The sequence below is a fragment of the Sebastes umbrosus genome, chromosome 2 (assembly GCF_015220745.1).
Source record: "Sebastes umbrosus isolate fSebUmb1 chromosome 2, fSebUmb1.pri, whole genome shotgun sequence".
Classification (NCBI taxonomy): domain Eukaryota; kingdom Metazoa; phylum Chordata; class Actinopteri; order Perciformes; family Sebastidae; genus Sebastes; species Sebastes umbrosus.
In genome coordinates this window covers 41244642-41266903 of record NC_051270.1, presented here as the reverse complement: position 1 = coordinate 41266903, position 22262 = coordinate 41244642, and the positions used below count along the sequence as shown (strand labels likewise).

General features: G+C 41.5%; 1 protein-coding gene across 1 annotated transcript in view; it reads left to right on the top strand.

Annotated features, from left to right (window-relative positions):
- samd4a (sterile alpha motif domain containing 4A) overlaps nucleotides 1–22262 on the top strand; it is a 102561-nt gene that overhangs the window by 43002 nt on the left and 37297 nt on the right. The window contains 1 exon segment of the mRNA XM_037794301.1: nucleotides 16805–17401. Coding sequence (XP_037650229.1) covers nucleotides 16805–17401 — 597 coding nt within the window.

Sequence of the window (22262 nt, the reverse complement as noted above, 5' to 3'; positions counted from 1 at the left end):
CATCGTAGCTGCTAAGTTAACACTCTTGGACGGTGAACTGGAGACAGTGAACGCAGCATCGTAGCTGCTAAGTTAACACTCCTGGACGGTGAACTGGAGACAGTGAACGCAGCATCGTAGCTGCTAAGTTAACCCTCCCGGACTGTGAACTGGAGACAGTGAATGCAGCATCATAGCTGCTAAGTTAACGCTCCCGGATGGTGAACTGGAGACAGTGAACGCAGCATCGTAGCTGCTAAGTTAACGCTCCCGGACGATGAACTGGAGACAGTGAACGCAACATCGTAGCTGCTAAGTTAACGCTCCCGGACGGTGAACTGGAGACAGTGAACGCAGCATCGTAGCTGCTAAGTTAACGCTCCCGGACGGTGAACAGGAGACTCCCGTCAACAAATCTTTTGTGCTCTTGCAGCTGGAGCACCGCTGTATGCGAGGCACAAATCTAGTCGGTTAACGAGGGTCGGTTATCTGTTAAGAACATTTTTCAAAATGAGCATCCCTAATAAGAAATGTAATATGAATCAAAAACAGCTGATAGATTAATTTTCTAGGACAGGTGACAGACATTAAGGCACAGAATTTATACATACAAATCTTGGTCTGAAGCAACTGCATGTAAGGTGTATATAGCCTCCATAACCTCAGTGATTATTATATCATTGGTTATAATCTCAGAGGTTAGCTGTAGACAGGATCTTTGTGTACTAGTTTTGGACCTGCTTTGTGTTCGGTGTCCTTGCAATGTCAAAGTAATTGACATGTAGTTTGATAGCGTCAAACATTCATAACTATCGAAAATGTGCTGCTACACATTTAATTATGATCTGTTATCTGGGTGTATACACGGCTTCTCCATAAATGACTTTATCTATCCGTTAGCCGTAGTATGTAGTGTAACAGAGATACTGTTCCTACAGAGGTGGCGACAAACAAAACATTGTGTCAACGCCTTTCTGTGTCCAGTCTATAGTCTGTCTAAGGTGAAGAAGAAAAAAAGGCACGTCGTGCCGGTTAATGACAACGGATTGCCTGCACTCCAGATCGGCCTGTAGTGGGGACCGGTGTGTGACAAACTTTGCAGCAGATGGTTTTCTGGTCCGTGTCTGTCTTTCTTACCAGCTCTTCTTGTTTTGGTTGGGCTGAGTCTGAGCACGTTTCCTCATGTTGTGCCCTCTCCAATCAGAACAGCTGATTGCTCCTGCTCTGCTCTGCTCCGGCTCCCACATGCAAGGAACGCAAAGCGGCATCCAAATGACGGAAATATTTCCGTAAAGCAGTTCGGCTACTGGTTTTTTCGACGTCACGATAAAAACGATATAGGAAAAATATAAACTATAGGCATTTTTATATTGTTTGACAATATATATGATCATATCGCCCAGCCCTAGTGGCTGGTCTACCGCTGCCTCAATCGGTTTGTTTGATAAGGGCTTCAGATCCCCATCAGAAAGGGTTGACGGCAAGGTAAGGCGGTGAAAATATTCTAAATATAGTACACTCAAACTGATACAGCGGAAACTGCTTATAGTGACCATGGTTTGGTGGATCTTGTTGGGTCTCTAAACTATGGTGTACGGTCTAAAACCTGCTCTATATATAAAGCGTCTTGAGATAACTTCTGTTGTGATTTGACGCTATACAAAAATAAATTGAATTGAATTGAATGGTTACAGTGATTAATCGATTATATGGATTAAAAGCTTTGGACAGAATTAGGGATGCTAATCTTGAAAAATGTTCTTAACCAATAACCGACTCTTGTTAACCGATTATTAACCGTTAACCGACAAGATTTGAGCCTCGCATGCAGCGGTGTACCAGCTGCAGTGTATGAGCACAACAGACAACTGAGTCCCCAGTTCACCATCAGGAGAGCTACTAGCACCCACGGTGCTGCGTGTAGTGTCGCGGACATGCAGCCATGTTCCCAGTAAAAGTCTCCACCGCACATTTAGTTTAGTTTAGCAGGTTGTCCGCTGTGTGTCTGCCCGGCGGAACGACACTCTGTCTGTCCAGATCAACGATAGCGATTGTCCTACAAACAGAGTGTGTTTTTGTGCTACGTTAGCATCTGTAGCTCTGCTGGTAGCTTCGTCCTCGCCGCCGCTCTGTCATTGCGGCGTAACTTTTGCGAGTGTCCGACAGACCGTGTGTGTGTGGCGGCGGGGAGTGTGGTTTTCTCGGTGGCGTTCTAGCTGTGGACGTAGCTGTAGCAGACAGTGTCTGAACAGTTTATTTGTCTGTGAATAATTGCTACGAGGCTACAACTCCTCCGCTCAAGCGAGCTCAAGAGACAGCTTCCTGTATCTGTGACGCCGGCTCTGCCTCTTAAGGTGGGCCCTTAAGGTGGACCAGCTCTCTCCGCTCCTCTGAGTTTTTGTCAGCTTTTTGATTAATTATTAATATTTCTTTTAACCGATAGCGTTAATCAGTTAAAGTTCTTAACGCTGGTTAATGGTTAAACGGTTTATTATTAACATCCCTAGACAGAATCATTCCTATACAAATGCAATTTATGCAATCAAGTCGTCCGCCTATAGTGTTCATTTTGGGTCTTTTCATACTTTTACAACGTCTGGAAAATCATTTTAAAACTACGTCAGAGTGACGTTAATTAAATTTTTGCTTTGTTTTTTACTTTACTCCCTTTATACTTTGCCTTGCGGACCGCCTGCTCTCCAGTTCGATACCTGTCGACTCGTGCAGCTGTATGGCAAAGTATGGGCTTGCCTTTATTCCTTCGGGAAGTTGGCATTCGATGTCATCACTCATGTCAGTAATTCTTCTGCTCACGGTGTCATTGGAGAGGGGTATTGACTGAATTTTGGTTGCAGCGGCTTCCCTCAGTAACTCTCGGCACATATCCACAGCGCTTGGCAAAATAAGCTCATCTGCAATCGTAAAGGGTTTCTTGCTACGAGCTACATGAGCAGCAACCATATAGCTAGCTTTCAAAGTGGCTTTTGACTGAGTTGTTAATGTTGTGATGACTTTCTGTTGTGCCTGGAGCCCGTCTCTTTTCCTTAAGAAATATTCTTTTGGCTTCTCGACACATCCTGGGTGCTTTGTGTTTAAGTGTCTCTGGAGCTTCGATGGTTTTAGCGCCTCATTTGACAAGATTTCAACACATTGTGCCTTGGGCTCAGCATCAATGCCTGCCATTACGAATCCAAACTTAATGTATTCAGGGTCATATTTCCTCACCACACGCTTCGGAGCTTTTACTGGCGCAGGGTTGTCTCCCACATCACTTTTTCGCTTTAAAAAACGATCCATTTTGTCTCACTGCATCCGAGAACGTTAGCTAGCTAACAGTGGCAAACACGTTTGTCTCTACCTGATGATGTTTGGTGTTTTTACACAAGGCCTATTGAAGGAGGTTGGGTCACAATTAATCAATGCGCCTTCGGGGTACCGCACATGCGCAGTAATATCTGCTCTGCACTCGCCGAAATTGAGCCGATCGCAACGCACGACCGCAGCTCCAGTTACACTGCGCATGTGTCATACCCAATACAAGACCCGTGTCTGCCCGTGTCTCAGCCTCCTTCAATAGGCTTTGGTTTTACGGCAGCTGGCATCTTACCTCCTTTAGGTTTTACCTGTTCACTTTGCTAAATAATAATAAAAAAATAATCTAGTACCACTGCCTCCGCGGCACACTAGATGGCGCTCTGAGGCCCACCGGTGGGCCGCGGCCCACTGGTTGAGAATGGCTGAATTAGATGGTAATCTGCATGAGAAATGATGCACAACAACAAAGAGTTAGTTATAATAATCATCCGCTTATAGTGATCAATTTGGCCCGGGCAGACGTGATCACTATGAGCGGTTTCCACTGTATTGATTTTTTTTAGGTGAGCCTTCCTTTTAGGTGGATAAAATCTGTTTTGCTGCTGCTCTCGTCCACAGCAGTACATTGCTTTGCTCCTGTGCTGCTACTCCCTTGTGTTTCTCCAAACTTGGGGTTTGAGGACCGCCATCTACTGTAGGTAATACACTGACTACGGATAAATACCTCATACAACCCCACTGAGAAACATCCAAACTATCCCTTTAAGCCCCCTTCTCTTTTTTTTGGTAGTTGGGTCTCTTGCTTTCTCTCAGATTGCCGTCCTCCGGTCGGTCAAAGGAAAACACTGTGTCGGACATGGTGTTGAATCAACAATAGCTACAGCGAGGTGCCGACAGTGGGACAAAGTGAGCCAGTCATGTTTGTTTTGCTAACAGCAGAAGGACAGGACAGAGGTTTAGAGGACACACACATACAGAGACTTGTCAGGATTTTCCATGGCACTGGATTCATTCCTTAACCCTGACCCACCTTGGTTACACCTCAGCTATAGCTTCATCTTAATCCTAACCAGAATGTAATCTTATCTTTGCTTTAAACTCAAAACCCCAAACTTTATTTTCATAATCTTTCAATCCACACACACACACACACACACACACACAGACACACACACACACACACACACACACACACACACACACACACACACACTCACTGATAGTTATGCAACTTCACAGTGGCTGATATGGACATTTTTTTAGGTGTGAGTTGGGGTCAAGTGTACATAGACAATTTTCCACACACACAGTCTCGCTCACATACATCCACTCTATTTCACTCTCATAAACACACACACAAAGCTGGTGTGTCATTGTCCGTGTGATTGGGAGTTAATGTGTCCCTTTGCTAACCACTAATATGGTCTTATCTGTTGGGCTAGCTGCCTTGTTGGCTTTGTGTGCTGTTGACCCATCTATATTTAGAGCAAGAGGAATCTTGTGTCTAACAGTCTCTCTCTGTGTGTGTGTGTGTGTGTGTGTGTGTGTGTCCATTTGGTTGTGTTTGCACATAACCAATGTGTAACAAATGAGCTAAAACAATCACATTGTTTCCACCGCTGTGTCTTGTGATCAGTCGGATGTGAAGAGGACACGCTGTATCCAGCTCAGGGTCAAAGTTAAACCCGATGAGCATCTGCTGCTCTGATCTTCCTGGGTCCATATTTGCAAGGAGCTCATATTAGTTGGAGATGTAATGTGATTTATATTAATTGCAGAGATTACAGTAGTTTTTGTTGCTGTTCCTGGCCGCTGTTACACTCCTGTTTGTCAATGATTTTACTCCTATGCTAATCCAACACAGTCACAATAAGTGGAATGAAATTAGCAGTTTAAAGATGCTTCCGCATTACAGTAAACACAGAAGTATTTAGATAAGGGCTGTCAAATGAACACGATAACATGTTAACGTAAATTTGTTTTAACGCCACTAATTTATTTATTGCATTAATGCAGTCAATCTTTTGGAGGTTGTAGCGCGCTTATTTTTAAAGCTAGAGTGAGGATACTGGTATCGTATGAAACTAGAAAAGGAATCAATCTGTACCAACCATGTCATACTAGCTCTTCAGGAAGGAGGCTAAATAACGCTCCAAACTTGCGCTAAATTTTGGGGAGGAAAAACTGTCACGGCCATTTTCAAAGGGGTCCCCTGACCTCTGACCTCCAGATCAGTGAATGTAAATGGGTTCTATGGGTACCAACGAGTCTCCCCTTTACAGACATGTCCACTCTATGATCATCACATGCAGTTTGGGGCAAGTCATAGTCAAGTCAGCACACTGACACACTGACAGCTGTTGTTGCCTGTTGGGCTGCAGTTTGACATGTTATGATTGGAGCATATTGTTTTATGCTAAATGCAGTACCTGTGAGGGTTTCTGGACAATATCTGTCATTGTTTTGTGTTGTTCATTGATTTCCAATAATAAATATAAACATGTTTGCATAAAGCAGCATATTTGTCCACTCCCATGTTGATAAGAGTATGAAATACTTAACAAATCTCCCTTTAAGGTACATTTAGAACAGATAAAAAAAAAGTTTGATTTATTTGTGATTAATCGCGAATACATTTATTTAAATTGAAATAAATTTATATTTTAATTGATTGACAGCCTTAATTGACATATCAGTTGGTAGTCTGAGTTAAAAGGAATTTTTGATTGTTTTAGTCACTTTTGGTGGGTCATTTTTTTTCTACTCATTTCCACTTTTTTGTCATTAAAAATGGAGCTCAAGAGAAACTTGAAGACATTTTTATGTAGCTATCTGAATGACATCAATAAGCAATCATACATACTGTATATCCAAAGAATCAATTGCCTATTTATTTATAATTTTTTCAATGTCTTATTCATTTTATTTTGGTGGATATCTTTACTTCATATTTATTTCGGTGTAATCATCCATTTCATTAAATATTCATATATTTCATTTCTTATACAATTTTGTTATTCTTTGACCCTACATAATAATAGTCCAGTTTAGATAGAGTTTAAGTCTCCAAAAGTCAAGTCTGTCTTTAAAATGTCAGCAAGGGACAGCTCTGCTTTTCCACATACAGTAGATGGCTGATTTAGTTGACCCAGCTACATTACTCTGGGGTTTTCCAGGGATCTGACCATGTTCAATGTAATATTTTATTTTGTGAAGAAGAGCTTTAATTTTCTTCTCTTAAGTGCCCACATTCCCCCGAACTGACCTGTGTTCTTCTACTTGAGTTTAACGTCAGCGTTTCCCAGAATATGTCTGAGCCACCGTCAGAGAACGAGAGTAAACTTGTTGCATTCAGCTGTGTGTTGTACACGTCGGTGGACAGTCAGTCTTGTATTGATAGATACTGCTGAGCAAAATGTTTTACATTTTAGGATAGAATGAGTCACAACCTTTACTCAAAACTCAAATGTTTTGTTTTGTCAGACCAGCAGTCCAAAACCCAAAGATATTCAGTTTACTATCATAGAAGCCTAAAAAAAGCAGGAAATATTCACATTTGGTAAGCTGAAACCAGAGAATAATAATAATTAAAAAAAATCTTTAAAAATGAAGGGCAATTAATTGAATATTAAAATAGTTGGCAATTAACTTTCTGTTGATCAACTAATGGATTAATCGACTAATATTTGTTTCTCTAATCAACAGTTGTGAGGACAAATACAAAATGTTTGTTGGACGAATCATTGTCCAGTTGTGTGTGTACGTCCTTGAGGTAGTTAGATTTTAGATAAGTCAGTTGCTTTCTATGAGCCGTTTTAAATGTCCTAAAAAGTTGAAGGATGCACCAATTGCAAAATTCTGGGCCGATACCGATGATAGCCGACACCAACACCGATGTTTTTATTAATTTTGTTTGCCAGGGAAACAAAGACATCTTCATTGTAAAAAAGATCTGAGGTTCAAAGTCATTCAGCATTTCATTACACCGTCTTTGAATGAGCATAAATTCAATCATAAAAATGTATGAAACAACCTTTAATATATCCTTCTTTCACATAAATATATTCATTATTTTTAAATAACTGCTTCCAAAAAAATGTGGCCCAGAAAAGGGAAATTTGGGGTCCCATACTGGAGCTGTTGCCCCCGCGACCCGACCCCGGATAAGCGGTTGAAGATGAGTGATGAGTGAGTGTGCTTCAAAAGCAATTTTGGCTGCTATACAACTACCTAGTCAATGAGAAGAATGTTTCAGAAGGCTTCTTACACAGCCTAACTACAATATTTGTTTGTGAATCATTAATTAAATGTAAATGTAAAAGCGATTAGAAACATTAGAAACCACAGCAGTGTTACTCTCACATAGACTTTACTCGCTCTGCTTGCTCTTACTTACTTGCTCATATATTAACGGCCACCCAAGTAAACTGGGGGGAAAAAGTTAGTAAACTTGTGTTTGGTGGATTATTTCTCTGTTGTTACAATGCTAATGGTCATTGTATTTTACATCGTTGGAAAGCCTGCTTATTTACCTTCGCAATGATGTCCAACTTGTAAGGATCATGCATTTGTGGGATGAGCAGCACAGCTGATTATGTGGGGAGCGCCCAAGAAAAATGTTCCAAAATGCTCTGCCAATGGTAAACAGTGTATTCTCATAAGGCTACCAGGAAGCCTGCAATGACTGCCCTTCACCGTCAGGCCCGTTTGCGCTGGTGTCGACAACACAGACAATGGAACCTGAACATGTGGGGGAATGTCATGTTCAGTTATGAGTCCAGGTTCTGTCTGCCAAAGTTGGACGGCAGGGTCAAAGTATGGAGACGACGCGGAGAACGCTATGCTGATTGTTGCACCAATGGAGTAAAAGCTATTGGTGGGGGTAGTGTCATGGTGTGTGGGGGGGGGGGGGGGGGGGGGCATCTCCCTCACTGGCAAAACAAGGCTTATCATCATTGAAGACCATCTCAATGCAGTGAGATATCAGGATGAGATTCTGCAGCCAGTGTTGATCCCATATCTCCACAATCTGGGACCTAACTTCATCCTCCAAGATGACAACGCTCGCCCCCACAGAGCCAGGGTTATCACAGACTACCTCCACAATGTGGGAGTAGAGAGAATGGAACGGCCTGCCAAGAGTCCAGACCTCAACCCAATTCAACACTTGTGGGATCAGCTTGGGCGTGCTGTACATGTTAGAGTGACCAACACAACCACGTTGGCTGACCTGCAACGAATCCTGGTTGAGGAATGGAACGCCATCCCACAGTAACGTGTGACCAGGTTGGTGACCAGCATGAGGAGGAGGTGCCAGGCTGTTGTGGCTGCGTATGGATCTTCCACCGCTACAGAGGCTCCTGACGGTGGATTAAATGAATAAAGGGTAAAATAGACAATATGTCTTGTTTGTTCCTTGTTACTGATAGAGAGTTCAATCATCCAATCCACCAAACAACTCAGAACAAGAGTCAACACCAACAGGAGAATACACTGTTTACCATTGGAAGAGTATTTTGGAACATTTTTCTTGGGCGCTACTCACATAATCATTGTGAAGGTCAATAAACAGGCTTTCCAACCATGTAAAATACAATGCCAATTAGCATTGTAACAACGGAGAAATAATCGACCAACACAAGTTTCCGAACTTTTTTTCCCCAGTTTATATTCAGTGATCCATTTTATCATTTTTTATGTTTTTATTCTTCCGAGAGAACAACACCATCCGCGATCAATTAATGTAGCCAGGATGGACTTCCGAGCAGATTGGGGAACGTAAAGAACACTCTTAACTTAACTAAACTTAACATACCTCACACCACAGGAATATCTGAAAAGATAATCTTTAGAACCGTCAAGAAATCGAGGCTTTGCAGATAATTGTCGGGAGGGGGGAATTGGGCTCAAAACAAGCTTGATTCTCATGTAGTGTGTGCCCAGAATTAGCTAAGCGAAGTTTCTTAGTCATCTGCAATCAACAGCAGTTTAAAAATGCTAGAGCACCCTTCAGAGATTTCATTTCAAATGATATCAACTGTATTAATAATCACTAAAAACCTCCCAGTTCCCTACAACTTCCTTGTTTGAATGACTAACTGAATAACCTGGACAATCTTCTCATAGTGTAAACGCACAGTGACCCACTGACTTCTTCATCTGTCTGTCTGCTTTCTGTTTCTGTTGTACTTTCTTCAACACAGACAAAGTGTCCAGGTTGTGGAGGAAAGGTGGGCGGTTTGATACGAGGTTGACGGAGGAAGAATTACACTAAGGGCTGTGTTGAAAGCAGCACCCTTTGTCTTGGTGCCAGAGAGGGTGTCAGAGCAGAGAGCAGTGCCTGGGCAGGGTGGCACAGAGTTCAGCAGAGGGAAATGCTGTGTCAGCCCCCGAACAAATGACTCTCTCTGTCTGAAGTTTGAGTGTTTGTGTATGTCAGACTCTCTTTTTCACTGTTTCTTCTCAATGATGCTGTTGTGATTCATCAGTTCCCAGCATGCCCCTGTCTCTCTGTCTGGCATGAAAGAACAAACTTAACATCCTGTGTCTCATTGAATACCTCAAACTGGCTTTCTCTCACTTTGGTTGTATTGTTTAGGCTGTTGGACTGTTTTTATCCATCATGTCACATTGTATGGGGCACCCACTTGCTTAATTTTGACTTAACACTGAAATATGTTTCAGTCTCTGCATCCTCTCTGTCAGGTGTGATGCAGAGGTGGGCGAGTTCAATAGAGACTCATAGTTCCAGTGAAATTCACAGTTATGCTCTGAATCAGAAACTACAAAGAAACAAAGGAGGAAGGGAAGTGTTGGTGTCCCTGTGTAAGGATGGGGTTAGCACTTTCCTCTTAAGGCTCAGGGTGGGAGCTACCATGCTAGGAAAGAGTCTGACATGTATTGGGAAACTTTCTCATCCTGTCCACTTTGAATTCAATTTGGCTTGTTGTATTGCATAAATAAGAATGTTGGATTGTTCGGTTGTTAGTGTGCGGCATTTTCTTGTAATTGTAAATTTTTCAACATGTATTTACTAGAGGTGGGGGAAAAAAATCACAAATCATGTATCACAATCTTTTTTTAATGATTTTGAAATAGATTTTTTAATGCCAGAATCAATATATTTGCTTCATTTGAGTCTGTAAGGAGGTAGAAGGACGTCACAGCTTTTATTGTTGTAGTCTGAGTAATAAATCATAATATCAAATCACAATAAATTGTAATATCAAATCACAATAAATCGTAATATCAAATCACCTTAAATCGTAATATCAAATCACAATAAATCGTAATATCAAATCGTAATATCAAATCACAATAAATCGTAATATCAAATCATAATAAATCGTAATATCAAATCGTGATACTTGTAGAATCACAATATTTAAAAATAGCAATACATATCGAATCGGCACCAAAGTTGTGTGTACCGTCCCAGCCCTAGTTTTTCCCCAGGGTTGGTTGGTTTCACACTTGCACAGTTACTCTTTCTCTGGTCTGGTCCATTTGTGTAATAGTTAGCCCAGTGTTTCTCCTAGCAGTTGACCTTTGACCTGTGCTCGGTTCAACTACTGTGACCTCTATTTAAGAGGTGAGAGATGCTGCATGTTTGTTCACTGTGAGGGGAACTGCTCCCAGGCTGACTCCCTCGACCTTTTAACCTTGGAGTAAGAGGTCAAAAAGCTTGAAGTAGCTTCCTGACATCTAGGTGTTGAATTCTCACACCTTTTTCTAGCCATTCTCTTGTATTTTTTCAGGGAAGAAGGGGCCTAGCTTCTAGTAAGACACTCCAGAAATTTCAACCAGAATACTATTGATCAAAAGCACTCGTTTCCAGGGATGTCATGGTACCAGAAATCTAGTAGTCGATACCAATACCAGTGACTTTCCATGATTCTCGATACCAAATTTACTACCACGGTAAAAAACAAAAACAACAACAATAAATCCCATGTACTGTAATTCAACACGTACTCTTTTATTAAAATCATTTGAACATTACAGAAAACAGAGGCATGTAGCGTTTAATTAATAAATACAAATAATTGACCCATTTAGTTCATTTTGGCGTATCAGCGGCATGTTGTCAATCGATAGTCAGATGACGTACACCTCATACCGTGAACGCATCTGGTCCGTCAGCTCAGAGTAGCAGGAGTAGGAGCAGGAGGCGGAGGATTTGTTGTCGAAGCGAAAAGCAAACGCACCTATTTGGCAATATTTCACGTTTAATCTCAATGCCATAAGGGAACCATAACATTAATGATGTAATCGCTGCGAGGCGGATGTAGCCGTCACAGCCGGTGTGCACGGAGCAGCGGCACCAGGTAGACCCCCGCAACGGAGCCCCGCAGCGAAAGCTCTACCGGAGAGGCCAGACACACCGCCACCCGACGGTAAAGATCAGAGTCAGCACTCTGCACATGTTGACCGTCATCTTTTCTTGTAAAATGTCCGGTGTAATCGGTAACACCGGTGTTGTCACAAGTTTATTAACCGGTGGGAAAATATTCCTCACTGTCACATCCCTACCAACGACCATTACAGACATCGTACGGTACCGTCGGTACTGTAGAAGAAGAGTACCGTCACTTTTTTAAAATTTTAAAATGTTAAAAAGTATCAGTCTTGTGACATCCCTACTCGTTTCTAACTTTGAATGTTTACTTAAGCTGTACATCCTCCTCCCCAAGAGAACTATATCTCCCTAATGCTAAGTCCATATATCAGAGGTCTCACTACCAATTTGAAGAGCAGGACAGATCTAATGAGAGCCTCTGTCATGTCAGCCACCTGACGATGGCTCACCTGCTCACCTGGCGGTCACAGTTTCAGTAATGTTGGCCATTATTTGCAAGTTATTCTGAAGAGGTTTCTCTATGGATGGAAATGAATGATTCTCTTCATTACAGAGCTCTGATGATGTGCCTATTGATAACACTGATAACATTTAGCCTCTAGATGTCACACCTTATTAGAAGCCTTGTTAGAAGTGGGAACCAAAAACCAGAGCCAGTTAGCACGTACGTTCTGCGCCTGCATGAGAGGAAATAACTCTCACCACCAGCAGGCGGCGGTAGTCTTTATTCATCATTCTAAAAGGGAAACCGGAGGACCGAGGACTGCAAATTTACAAGCCATTGTTATGATACGTGCATGAAACAAAGCAGCGTTTGATGATCAGATGAGATGAAGATGATAAATGAGAAGAGCCTTCTGTGTGTGTTCTCTTGTCTTTACTCGTTTGCTTGCTTTCCTCACTTCCGTTTCTCTTCTCGTGCACTGATTTGTTTAAGCTGAACCGCCAATCAGAGTGATTTCTCTCACCGACGGGCTGCACCGCCGATTCAACATGCTGAATTGGCCAAAAAAACTCCGACCTTTACTTGTGGTAGTAGACAAACTTATTTCTTAGACTGTCAACCCAATGAAATGAAAATGTTTGAAAGTTCAAGTAAACATTCTCAGAGTATTTAACAGAGTTTCTGTGTTACCTTTGAATGTTTTCCAGTCATTTGGAAATAAATGAGTTTTAATCATGGAACAATTCCTGTTCTCGGATGGACTGACCGAGGCTTGCCTCATTCAGAGGAGTGAAGGATTACATCATCCCAGGAGCAGAGGGGAGTAACTCCATGGCTCCCCTCACACACCTCGCTCCCTCCCTCCGTTTATTTTCTCATCCTCCCTCTCAAACTAGTTTCTACCTCAGTCTTGCTGCCACCTCTCTCCCTGAGCTCTCTGTCCCTCCTACTGTATACTGTCTACTGAGCTCTGGGACAGCCTGGCATAGTTCACTCTGTCTTTCCCTTTCATGCCACTCACATTCGCTGACATGGATCTGAAGGTGTTTTCTTAAAAAAAAGAGCCTGTTTTGTGGAAGTAAGTCTGTGCAAAACTTCAAATGAGTAAAACTGAGTAGGAGTATCCTTTTTTTGCTTTTCATTCTGTTGATGATTTTTGAGTAGGGGTGTAAGAAAATATCGATACACATGAGTATTGCAACGTTTTTCAATACTGTAGTGATTCTCCAAAACACTGTCATGATTTATATTTAACCTCTTAAAAATCCGTTGGACCCAGCCGCTATTCTGTCTTTCGGAGGTTTTAGCTGGCTCCGTTTTGAAGCCAGACTGAATGTCCTTGCAATATAGGAAAAACTAAGAAAGAAAAACACATTTACCACAGTTTAAATTAAATCCAAACTCCAGTTATAATATTTGACCTTCAACATTGTAGGAAAGAATAGTTCCAGGTAGCGTCTTTTTAGGGAAAGAGGAATTCTATCCGTGAACAAGCATAATATTCTCCCTCCTCCCTCGGGAACGCGTTGGTAGGAATCCATCGGTACCAACCATGTCATACTAGCATGTCACAAAGAATGCTAAATAATGCTCCAAAGTTACGCTAAATTTTGGTGAAGAAAAACTGGCATGTCCATTTTCAAATGGGTCCCTTGACCTCTAACCTCAAGATATGTGAATGTAAATGGGTTCTATGGGTACCCACGGGTCTCCCCTTTACAGACATGCCCACTTTATGATAATCACATGCAGTTTGGGGCGAAAACTGAAATGTTGTATTTGAATATTTCTGCATACTGGGGTCCCTAAATAGTCTTGAATTGCATAAATTAGGTATCAAAAGCTGAGACTCTTGTGGATCCAATGAGTCCAATTGTACTCATGTGTGATGATGTTAATGTACATAGTAGCCATTTCACATAATGACTTTTTTTTACTCAGATATTATACATTTGGTGGTGTGTTCTTTATACTATGACAGTTTTCCGAAATTATTTCGCCAAATTCTTGCCAAGACACAGACCTATTTTTGAGTAGTCAGCTTCCCATTTTCTGGATATGTGAGATCAAGCAATCGGGTGGTTCTTACCATTGTGTTCTGAAAGAGAAAAAAATTTGATTTTGATTTGAAAATAAACAAGCATGAGGCCTGAAGCTGTAGGTTTTTGTGGTTTATTATTATTAGGGCTGTAACGCGATAACGCAGAATTGTTTAACGCCTTTAATTTCTGTAACACATTAACACAATTGATTTTTTCGGAGGTTGATAAGAGTATTAAATATTTGACAAATCTCCCTTTAAGGTACATTTTGAACAGATAAAAAAAATGTGTGATTAATTTGCCATTAGTCACGATTAATCATGGACAACTCATGCGACTAATCACGATTAAATATTTTAATCGTGATTAGTCGCATGAGTTGTCCATGATTAATCGGACAGTCCTAATTATTTTAAATACACTGTTGATGGTATAAATAACCAGTGCCAATTAATTTTATAGCACAATAGATCAAATAATATAAAAATTCAATGACCAAACTAAGGAATTTTTTTTGATGTCATCTCAACGATATTAAAAACATGACATTTTAAAAATATAGCTACTGAGAAGCACACATTTCACTGTGTTAATGTACAGTTTCATCTCAGTACAATAATTGATGGGTTGAGTAGGTTGATATTAATGTAATTTAATTGCATTATTTCATAGTTAAATAAAATTTCAAACTAAATCCAAAAGCATAACCAAAAAAGATTTCAGTGGTTTAGCGGGACACATACATGGTGCCGATCTTCCTGTGAGTAGAAAGTCCTAGGATTGTAAATGTAAACGTGTGGATAAAACTGTCAGTTCCATGCTGTGAGTAGGCTCTAGCCTGAATTATTTAATCCCTCACTCCTGGTCATCTTTCATGGGATGACATGAATGGGAACTTTGTTTGGAAGGCTTCAGGGTCTGTGGTTGTCCATATGCCCAGTCAGAGCTGCAGCTGTCCACTCAGCAGGGCAGCGAGAGCTGTACATCATCACAAAGTAGACTGTGACATTGGGATATCTTAGGACAGAAGGGCTAGCAGATGTATTTTCTAGTTTCACCTCATATGTCAGATTTAGAGAGAAGATCCTTGTGGGTTAAGAGTGACCGTGGTGGTCAAATTCACACAGATGCATCTTCCAAGCAGGAAGTGAAGCAGACCTGCGTCCTGCCTCTATTTGTGAGCTGTCCAAACCTGTCGCCCTGACCAGTTGGTATCTATAGCCCTGGTCCAAGATGATAGGAATGGGCTCCTAAAGGCCCACTGACTCGGACAACAATAGAGCTTATGACCTCCAGGTTATGTATAGAGCTGTACAGCCACCATCAGCAGCCTACAGAGCTGGCTGTTTAAAGAAAGAGCTAAATAGAAGGATGACAGTGCAGAGGGCCTGACATCATCTTCATGTCTTCTATTTTTAATTGAACATGTGTTCACTAATCCATCTGTCCATCTATCAATTACATTCTCCTCTGTGACCACCTTGGATGGATCTTGAATTTCCCTCGGGATCAATAAAGTTACTCTGTCTGTCTGTCTGTCTGTCTGGATATGAGACTGAAATCTTCCATTATGTATCCAGCGATGTTCTGTTTATCACTGCGGTCCAGTCAGGAATTTGGTAGGACTGTGACGATACACCCACCTTCCAATTCAATACTATCACGATACTTGGGTGCTGATTCAATATGTATTGCGATTTTTAAGTATTGCAATTCTACAAGTATTGCAATTTTTGTAACTATTTTAACACTAGACCATGGGAAAAAGTTGAATCGTACACTTCTAGGGAATTTTACTTTGGAAAATATCGAAACTGATCCAGTAAAAATGTTTGATTTTCAGCATGTATGTAGTCAAAGATGTCCTGAAGTCAAATATATCAGGATCATTGTCAGGAATTATTTATTAAATTTTTTCCAGCAACCCAAAAATCAAAGAATAAAGACATTTCCCTCACAAATTAGTGGTATTATCTTTTTAATTCATAAGGCACATATAATGTTTTAAACCAATCAATCTGATTTCCATAGATGTATTTTGTATATACAGTTCCCTTTGTTAACACCTTATTTTGAAAACTGGACGTAGTCCCACGTGTCTACTTCCACTAACTTGTCCAAGGTGGTCTCTAGCTCTCCCGTCAGCTCCGTTCTCTTCATCCATCCATGGTCAGCTCCATCGGGGCCGTTTCAATGCAGAGAACACAAATGTCAGTATATGGGTGTTCTACAGTTGTAGCGTCGGTTGACAGAGATGCAAGTGGCGGTTGACTTGACTGCACGTTACCGTAATACAATAACGTTTCCTGTCCGTGACAGAGTTAGCATGCAGCTTCAGCTTTGCTCTGTCTAGCTCTGCTTTTCCTGTCAATGTGTGAAACCCAAAGTGTTTCCATCCTTTACTGGACGTGTAGTGTTTACCACGTTGGATTTAACATGGAGGGTGCAGGTCGTATCCACGCTGACCCTCCACCATACGAATACAAACACCCAAGATTTCTACCACCCCTAGCAGTCAGGGTCAACCACGATTGACTGGCAACTTAATGAGACGCTAACATTTGAATTCATACAGTCATAGACTTATCAGTCGTATACTGCACAACTTTGACTTTCTGTTGAGCACTATTGAAATTGGTTTGTAATGCTTGTCTCCTCCTACAGGGGTGATCAGCCAGTGGCAAGGAGAGTCTAAGGAGCGCGTCATCTCGCTTGTCCTCACCCATCTCCCTCTGCTCAAACCTGGCAACGTTGAAGCCAAGGGTGAGTACATGCGGCTGCTGCCACGCATCCTGGCCCACACCATCGAGCATGGCCGTCACCTGGAGGAGTCTCGCCAACTCCTGTCCTACGCCCTCATCCACCCGGCCACCTCCCTGGAAGACCGCTCTGCCCTGGCGCTATGGCTCAACCACCTGGAGGAGAGGGCGGCTGCCCGGGGTGACTCACTGGAAAGGCCTCCTCCTTCTGGGCCGCACCACCACCACCACCAATCCACACCTCCATCCACCCTCTCCTCATCAGGATCCTCCTCCTCCACTAACACCTCTTCATCAGGCAACCTCTACTCCTTGCATCACCATCAGCGCTACGGCTCGGACGACCGCCTCAACGGGTGGCAGAGCTCCAGGGATTCAGGGCTGGGCGGAGGCTGGCATCAGCAGCAGCAGGGCTGTGAAAACGGGCACCTCCTTCTCTACCCATCCTCCTCTGTGCCAGCAACCATCAACACGGTTGGAACTGGTGGAGGCGGAAACACTAGTAAGTGAAGTCCCCTCTGTGTTCAGCCCATTTCTAATCATGTGGTGTTTTAACAGCAGTCTCCACATGAATAAAGTCAGGGTGCGTGGTTGGTGCCACATATTGTAGCATTTAATAATGTAACTATTACAAAAATGTAATATAATAGTGTTAAATTAATGCGACAAATGTGATAAAATAATAAAAATAGACACGTAATGTATTTATATTCCCTTTTAAATTATGTAAATAAAATGAAAAGAGCACCAGCATCTCTAACTCTAGTCCATTATAGCATTTGTATTGCTTCTTCCCGCCTATTATTGTTATTTTAAACAATTAATTTGTCTCCCTTATCCATACACACATCATGTTTTCACCGGTGTCATGGAGATCGAGAGGGGCTGACAGACATTAAGGATGACAGTAGATCTTGATCTTGACATACTGTAGACCACCAGCGTCACTGCAAAATGATAGAATAAACTTAATTGGATCATTTAAAGTTGTCCATGAAGGGTTTTCACCTGTTCGTTCCACACAGGCTTAACGTTTTTATACTGTACCTTCATTAAGTTATGAACATGAAGATGGGATTGATCTCCCAATAATTAATGTAAACCAGCCACATTATTAACTCAAATGAAAAAAAAGATCATTTTTCAAATGCTTCACCCTCGTTTAGTGTGTATTCTGTCCAGGTCTCCTTTGTAATGCTCTGTCCATGTTTTTATTCCATCGTCTTCGTTTAAAGGTTACTCAATGTAAAAATCTGAAATTGCTTGTTAACCTGTGGCTGATAAGTCAACGACAGTCAGCGTCCTGTTGCTCACGCTTGTGCTCGTGCTACGTGGACGCGAGTGAGAATCGGTCAAAACCAGGGGAGACCCTGTACTTTTGGTCTCCTGGGCCTGGGAGTCGATAACATTACTCGCTCCGGAGTTAACCCCTGTCACTCCACTCAGCAGCAGGAAACAAGACATAGGAAACCTCTGATGGTCTTGAGGAGCTGCAGCATTTATTTCTGCTCATACTGCAACTCCCACTGAACATTCACTGATATTCTCAAAGCTAAACTATCTCTCTTCTGCTCCGCTGCTCGCTCCTTTTCTCACACACTCACCGCCGCTCTCTCTCTCTTCCTTCACCACTCACTCTCCACGTGCACACACACTCCCATAACATAAGTTCACGTCGGTCACATTCCTGTTTTGCAAGACGGGCTTCACTAGATTAAACGATTTTGTTGTGCTTCTGTGGAGTTTGTGTTGGAGTATGAGTTGTGTGTGTGGTGGGGGGCTGGCTGTTTGTTGGTGTTGGCAAACTCCATTTCTCCATTTCCACATCTGTTGGATTTTCCTGGAAAGACGGGCCGGTGTTCCCATTAAAAGCAGTCTCCAGGCTGAGAGAGGAAACCCAGAAAGTAGCGGAAGGTCTCATTTTTTAGGTTAGATTACAACCTGTTCACACATTGGCAAAAAAAACTGATTAAAACATGTTTATACGTGTAAAAACGTACATACAGTTCCTTTTAAGGAACAAACACTGGATAGGAATAGAAGTGTGTTTTTTACAGGAGGATCCTCTGTATCAGTGAATTACAAGAGGCATAAAAGAAACCAGTAACCATGTGGGTTAGTAACTTCCCATTTTCATATACAACTTATGTTTAAGTTGTGACAAGCAAGATAGATAGAAACAACACAGAATGCCTCCAATTAGTGAACACCTTAGCTCTGCCCATAGTTTAGATTCCTTAGTCACATGTTTAAACTAATAGAGTTCTGCAGGGATCACGTCTTTTTGTGGGCCAACCATGAAGTTAGCATCGCCCTGGTTCCCTCCACAAAAAGTCAATGGGATTGTTCCATTCCAGGAAATCAGCTCTGTGGCAAACATACCTTTATGATACTTACACGTTTTGTTCAGCAAGATAATCTCCACAAATGAACACTACTTTATGATTTTTGTGAGTTTCCAGTGTGAATGCAATCGCCAGGAGTATAAAGCTAATATTAGGCTATAAACGAACTACACCACGGTCGCATGAATGTGAGTATAAACAACGAGACTGTAAAGGAGGCAAGTCGCATTTCTTAATTTTATGTTGTAGAACAAAAGTTTAAAATGTCTTCAGCTTGTGTTAATCACAGACCTTATTTCAGGCATCTTACTAAAGTCCCATTCAAAAACCCATTGACTTCCAGACGAGGGAACTGGAAGTGCTAAAATACTAACTCATTTCCGGGTTTTAGAACTCATTCCTGCAGCACTCCACATTTATCCTCTTGTCATTGATTTGCATTGGAGGTTTATTTCCTTTGATTGCCCCACTTCACAGAAAAATTACCAAAATGTCCAACTATTTCACATTGTCTCACCTTTTATACACAGAATAAATAGATTTTGTTTTAATAGAATAGAATAGGATTCCTTTATTGTCATTGCAGAGTACAATGAAATTAAATAGCATTCCTGACGGGGCATACACTTTATATTAAACAACAATACAAATAAAGAATATTAAAAAAGATATACTATAGATAGAAAATATCTATTTGCTTTACTATAGACACCGTAAGATACTGCACTTCAGATATTGCACATTGCTGAGTTGTATATACAAGTAATAAATACTTCAGGGAAGTTTGGCTACACACACTACCTTTTAAAAAATCCTGGATTGTAGTGTACAAACCCTTTCACAACTCTTTTACTTTACTTACTTTATTTCCTTTGATTACGGTATCTTTTCAGCTGTGTGATAGGCTGCTTTTCAAACCCAGACTGGCTTGTGTACTTCTAAAGTCAAGGTGGTCAAAACCACTACACCGTCTGAGAGCACCTCTGTGATTACAGCCACCTCCTCTGGGCTGACCTGATGATAGCTTCTCTGTCTGGGAGGGGGCCACTGGATCGCCTGCGCCCACACACTATTTCACACTAAGGTCTCTGAGCTTCTCTGGTGTAGTTAAAATCATAGAAATGTATTTTAGTATCTGCTGTGCTTGGATTTGATAATAATAATAATTGACACTAAGCACAAAAAACATCTTTATGGCATTTGGCAGCACAACAAACACGATGCATATTGAAATTCAGTTCAAATGCTGGTTTCATTATAATTCCATTAAAGACAATCCAAATTTACCAAACACACTAAATGCACCCTGAATACACTAAATAGACTGTACACAGTAAATGCACTGTGAACAACCCACACAGCAACTACAGAGGCTGTGTGAGGTGGAAGACAACATACGGAGAGGGCAGGGCTGTTGAAATTGAACATAACTATGGTCAGAGCAGGATATTTCCAGACAAGAATGCAAGGGCTCTGTGTGTTTTTTTCTTTTCTGGGAGATGAAAGAAACAGCTGAGGGTTTATAAATAAGGACACATTTAAAGCCCTGCTCACTGCTCCAAGAAAGATCCTCCTGTATGTTTGACTGCTAGCAGCTTCAGACCCACACAACAGACCTCAGGATTTCACAACTGATAAACTAGCACAGGATTGGTGGACGCTGTGAGCTTTTCTCAACTAAGGAAAGTCAGCGTTGAAACACTAGAACTGATGGATATTTAGTGGTGCACAAAGTCAGAGGAAGATGATAAAATATGTGTCATCAAAGTTTCTGGCATCAAATTTGTCATAGGGACATTCAAAATGATTTTGATATTAATAAATATTAAAATTAGAATATTAGAAATATTCAATTAAAATGTTTAATAGCGAATAATCTCACAATTGTCAATAGTTAATCGCGATTAATCACACTTTATCTGTTTTGAATGTACCTTAAAGGGAGATTAGTCAAGTATTTAATCCTCTTATCAACATGGGAGTGGACAAATATGCTGCTTTATGCAAATGTATGTATATATTTATTATTGGAAATCAATTATCGACACAAAACAATGACAGATATTGTCCAGAAACCCTCACAGGTACTGCATTTAGAATAAAACAATATGCTCACATCATAACATGGCAAACTGCAGCCCAACAGGCAACAACAGCTGTCAGTGTGTCAGTGTGCTGACTTGACTATGACTTGCCCCAAACTGCATGTGATTATCATAAAGTGGGCATGTCTGTAAAGGGGAGACTCGTGGGTACCCATAGAACCCATTTACCCATTTGCCCATTTACCCATTTACCCATATCTGGAGGTCAGAGGTCAAGGTATCCCTTTGAAAATGGCCATGACATTTCCTCGCCAAAATTTAGGCTAAGTTTGGAGCGTTATTTAACCTCCTCCGACAAGCTAGTATGACATAGTTGGTACCGATGGATTCATTAGGTTGTCTTGTTTCATATGGTACCAGTATCTTCACTATAGCTTTAAAACGGAAACGCTACAACTTAAAAATAAGTAATGCATTAAAGAAATTAGTGGCGTTAAAACTAATTGGCGTTAACTTTGAAAGCCTTGATAAATATCCAACATTGACATAAATCCTGTTACTCAGAGTCAGCCACCAAGTCTCCAGCCCCCCCTCCCTACACACTGTGTTCATCTGGTCATGATGGTGATTACAGGAGTATAATTGTCCAGCCACATCAACCTGTGTGCCAGTGACACCACATCCTGTTGACCCCCCACCTATACTCTGAGCCGCAGTCCAAGCCACAGCAGCACATACCACCCAACCTTTCCCTTGTAAGGCAGCCTTTGTGGGAGACTGTATTTAGGGAAAATGGCTAATATTTAGGGACTTGTAATGTTAGCTGGGCACCTATTTTAAACGGGGCCCATGAAGTCCTATACATAGCGCCAACAGTAAGAGGACCGCATATAGGAGGAGGAGAGAGCCTGGAGTATTGGTGGCAGCTCCGTCAGAGCGGCGACACAAAAAGCTCTCTGGCTCTCCACCTTTT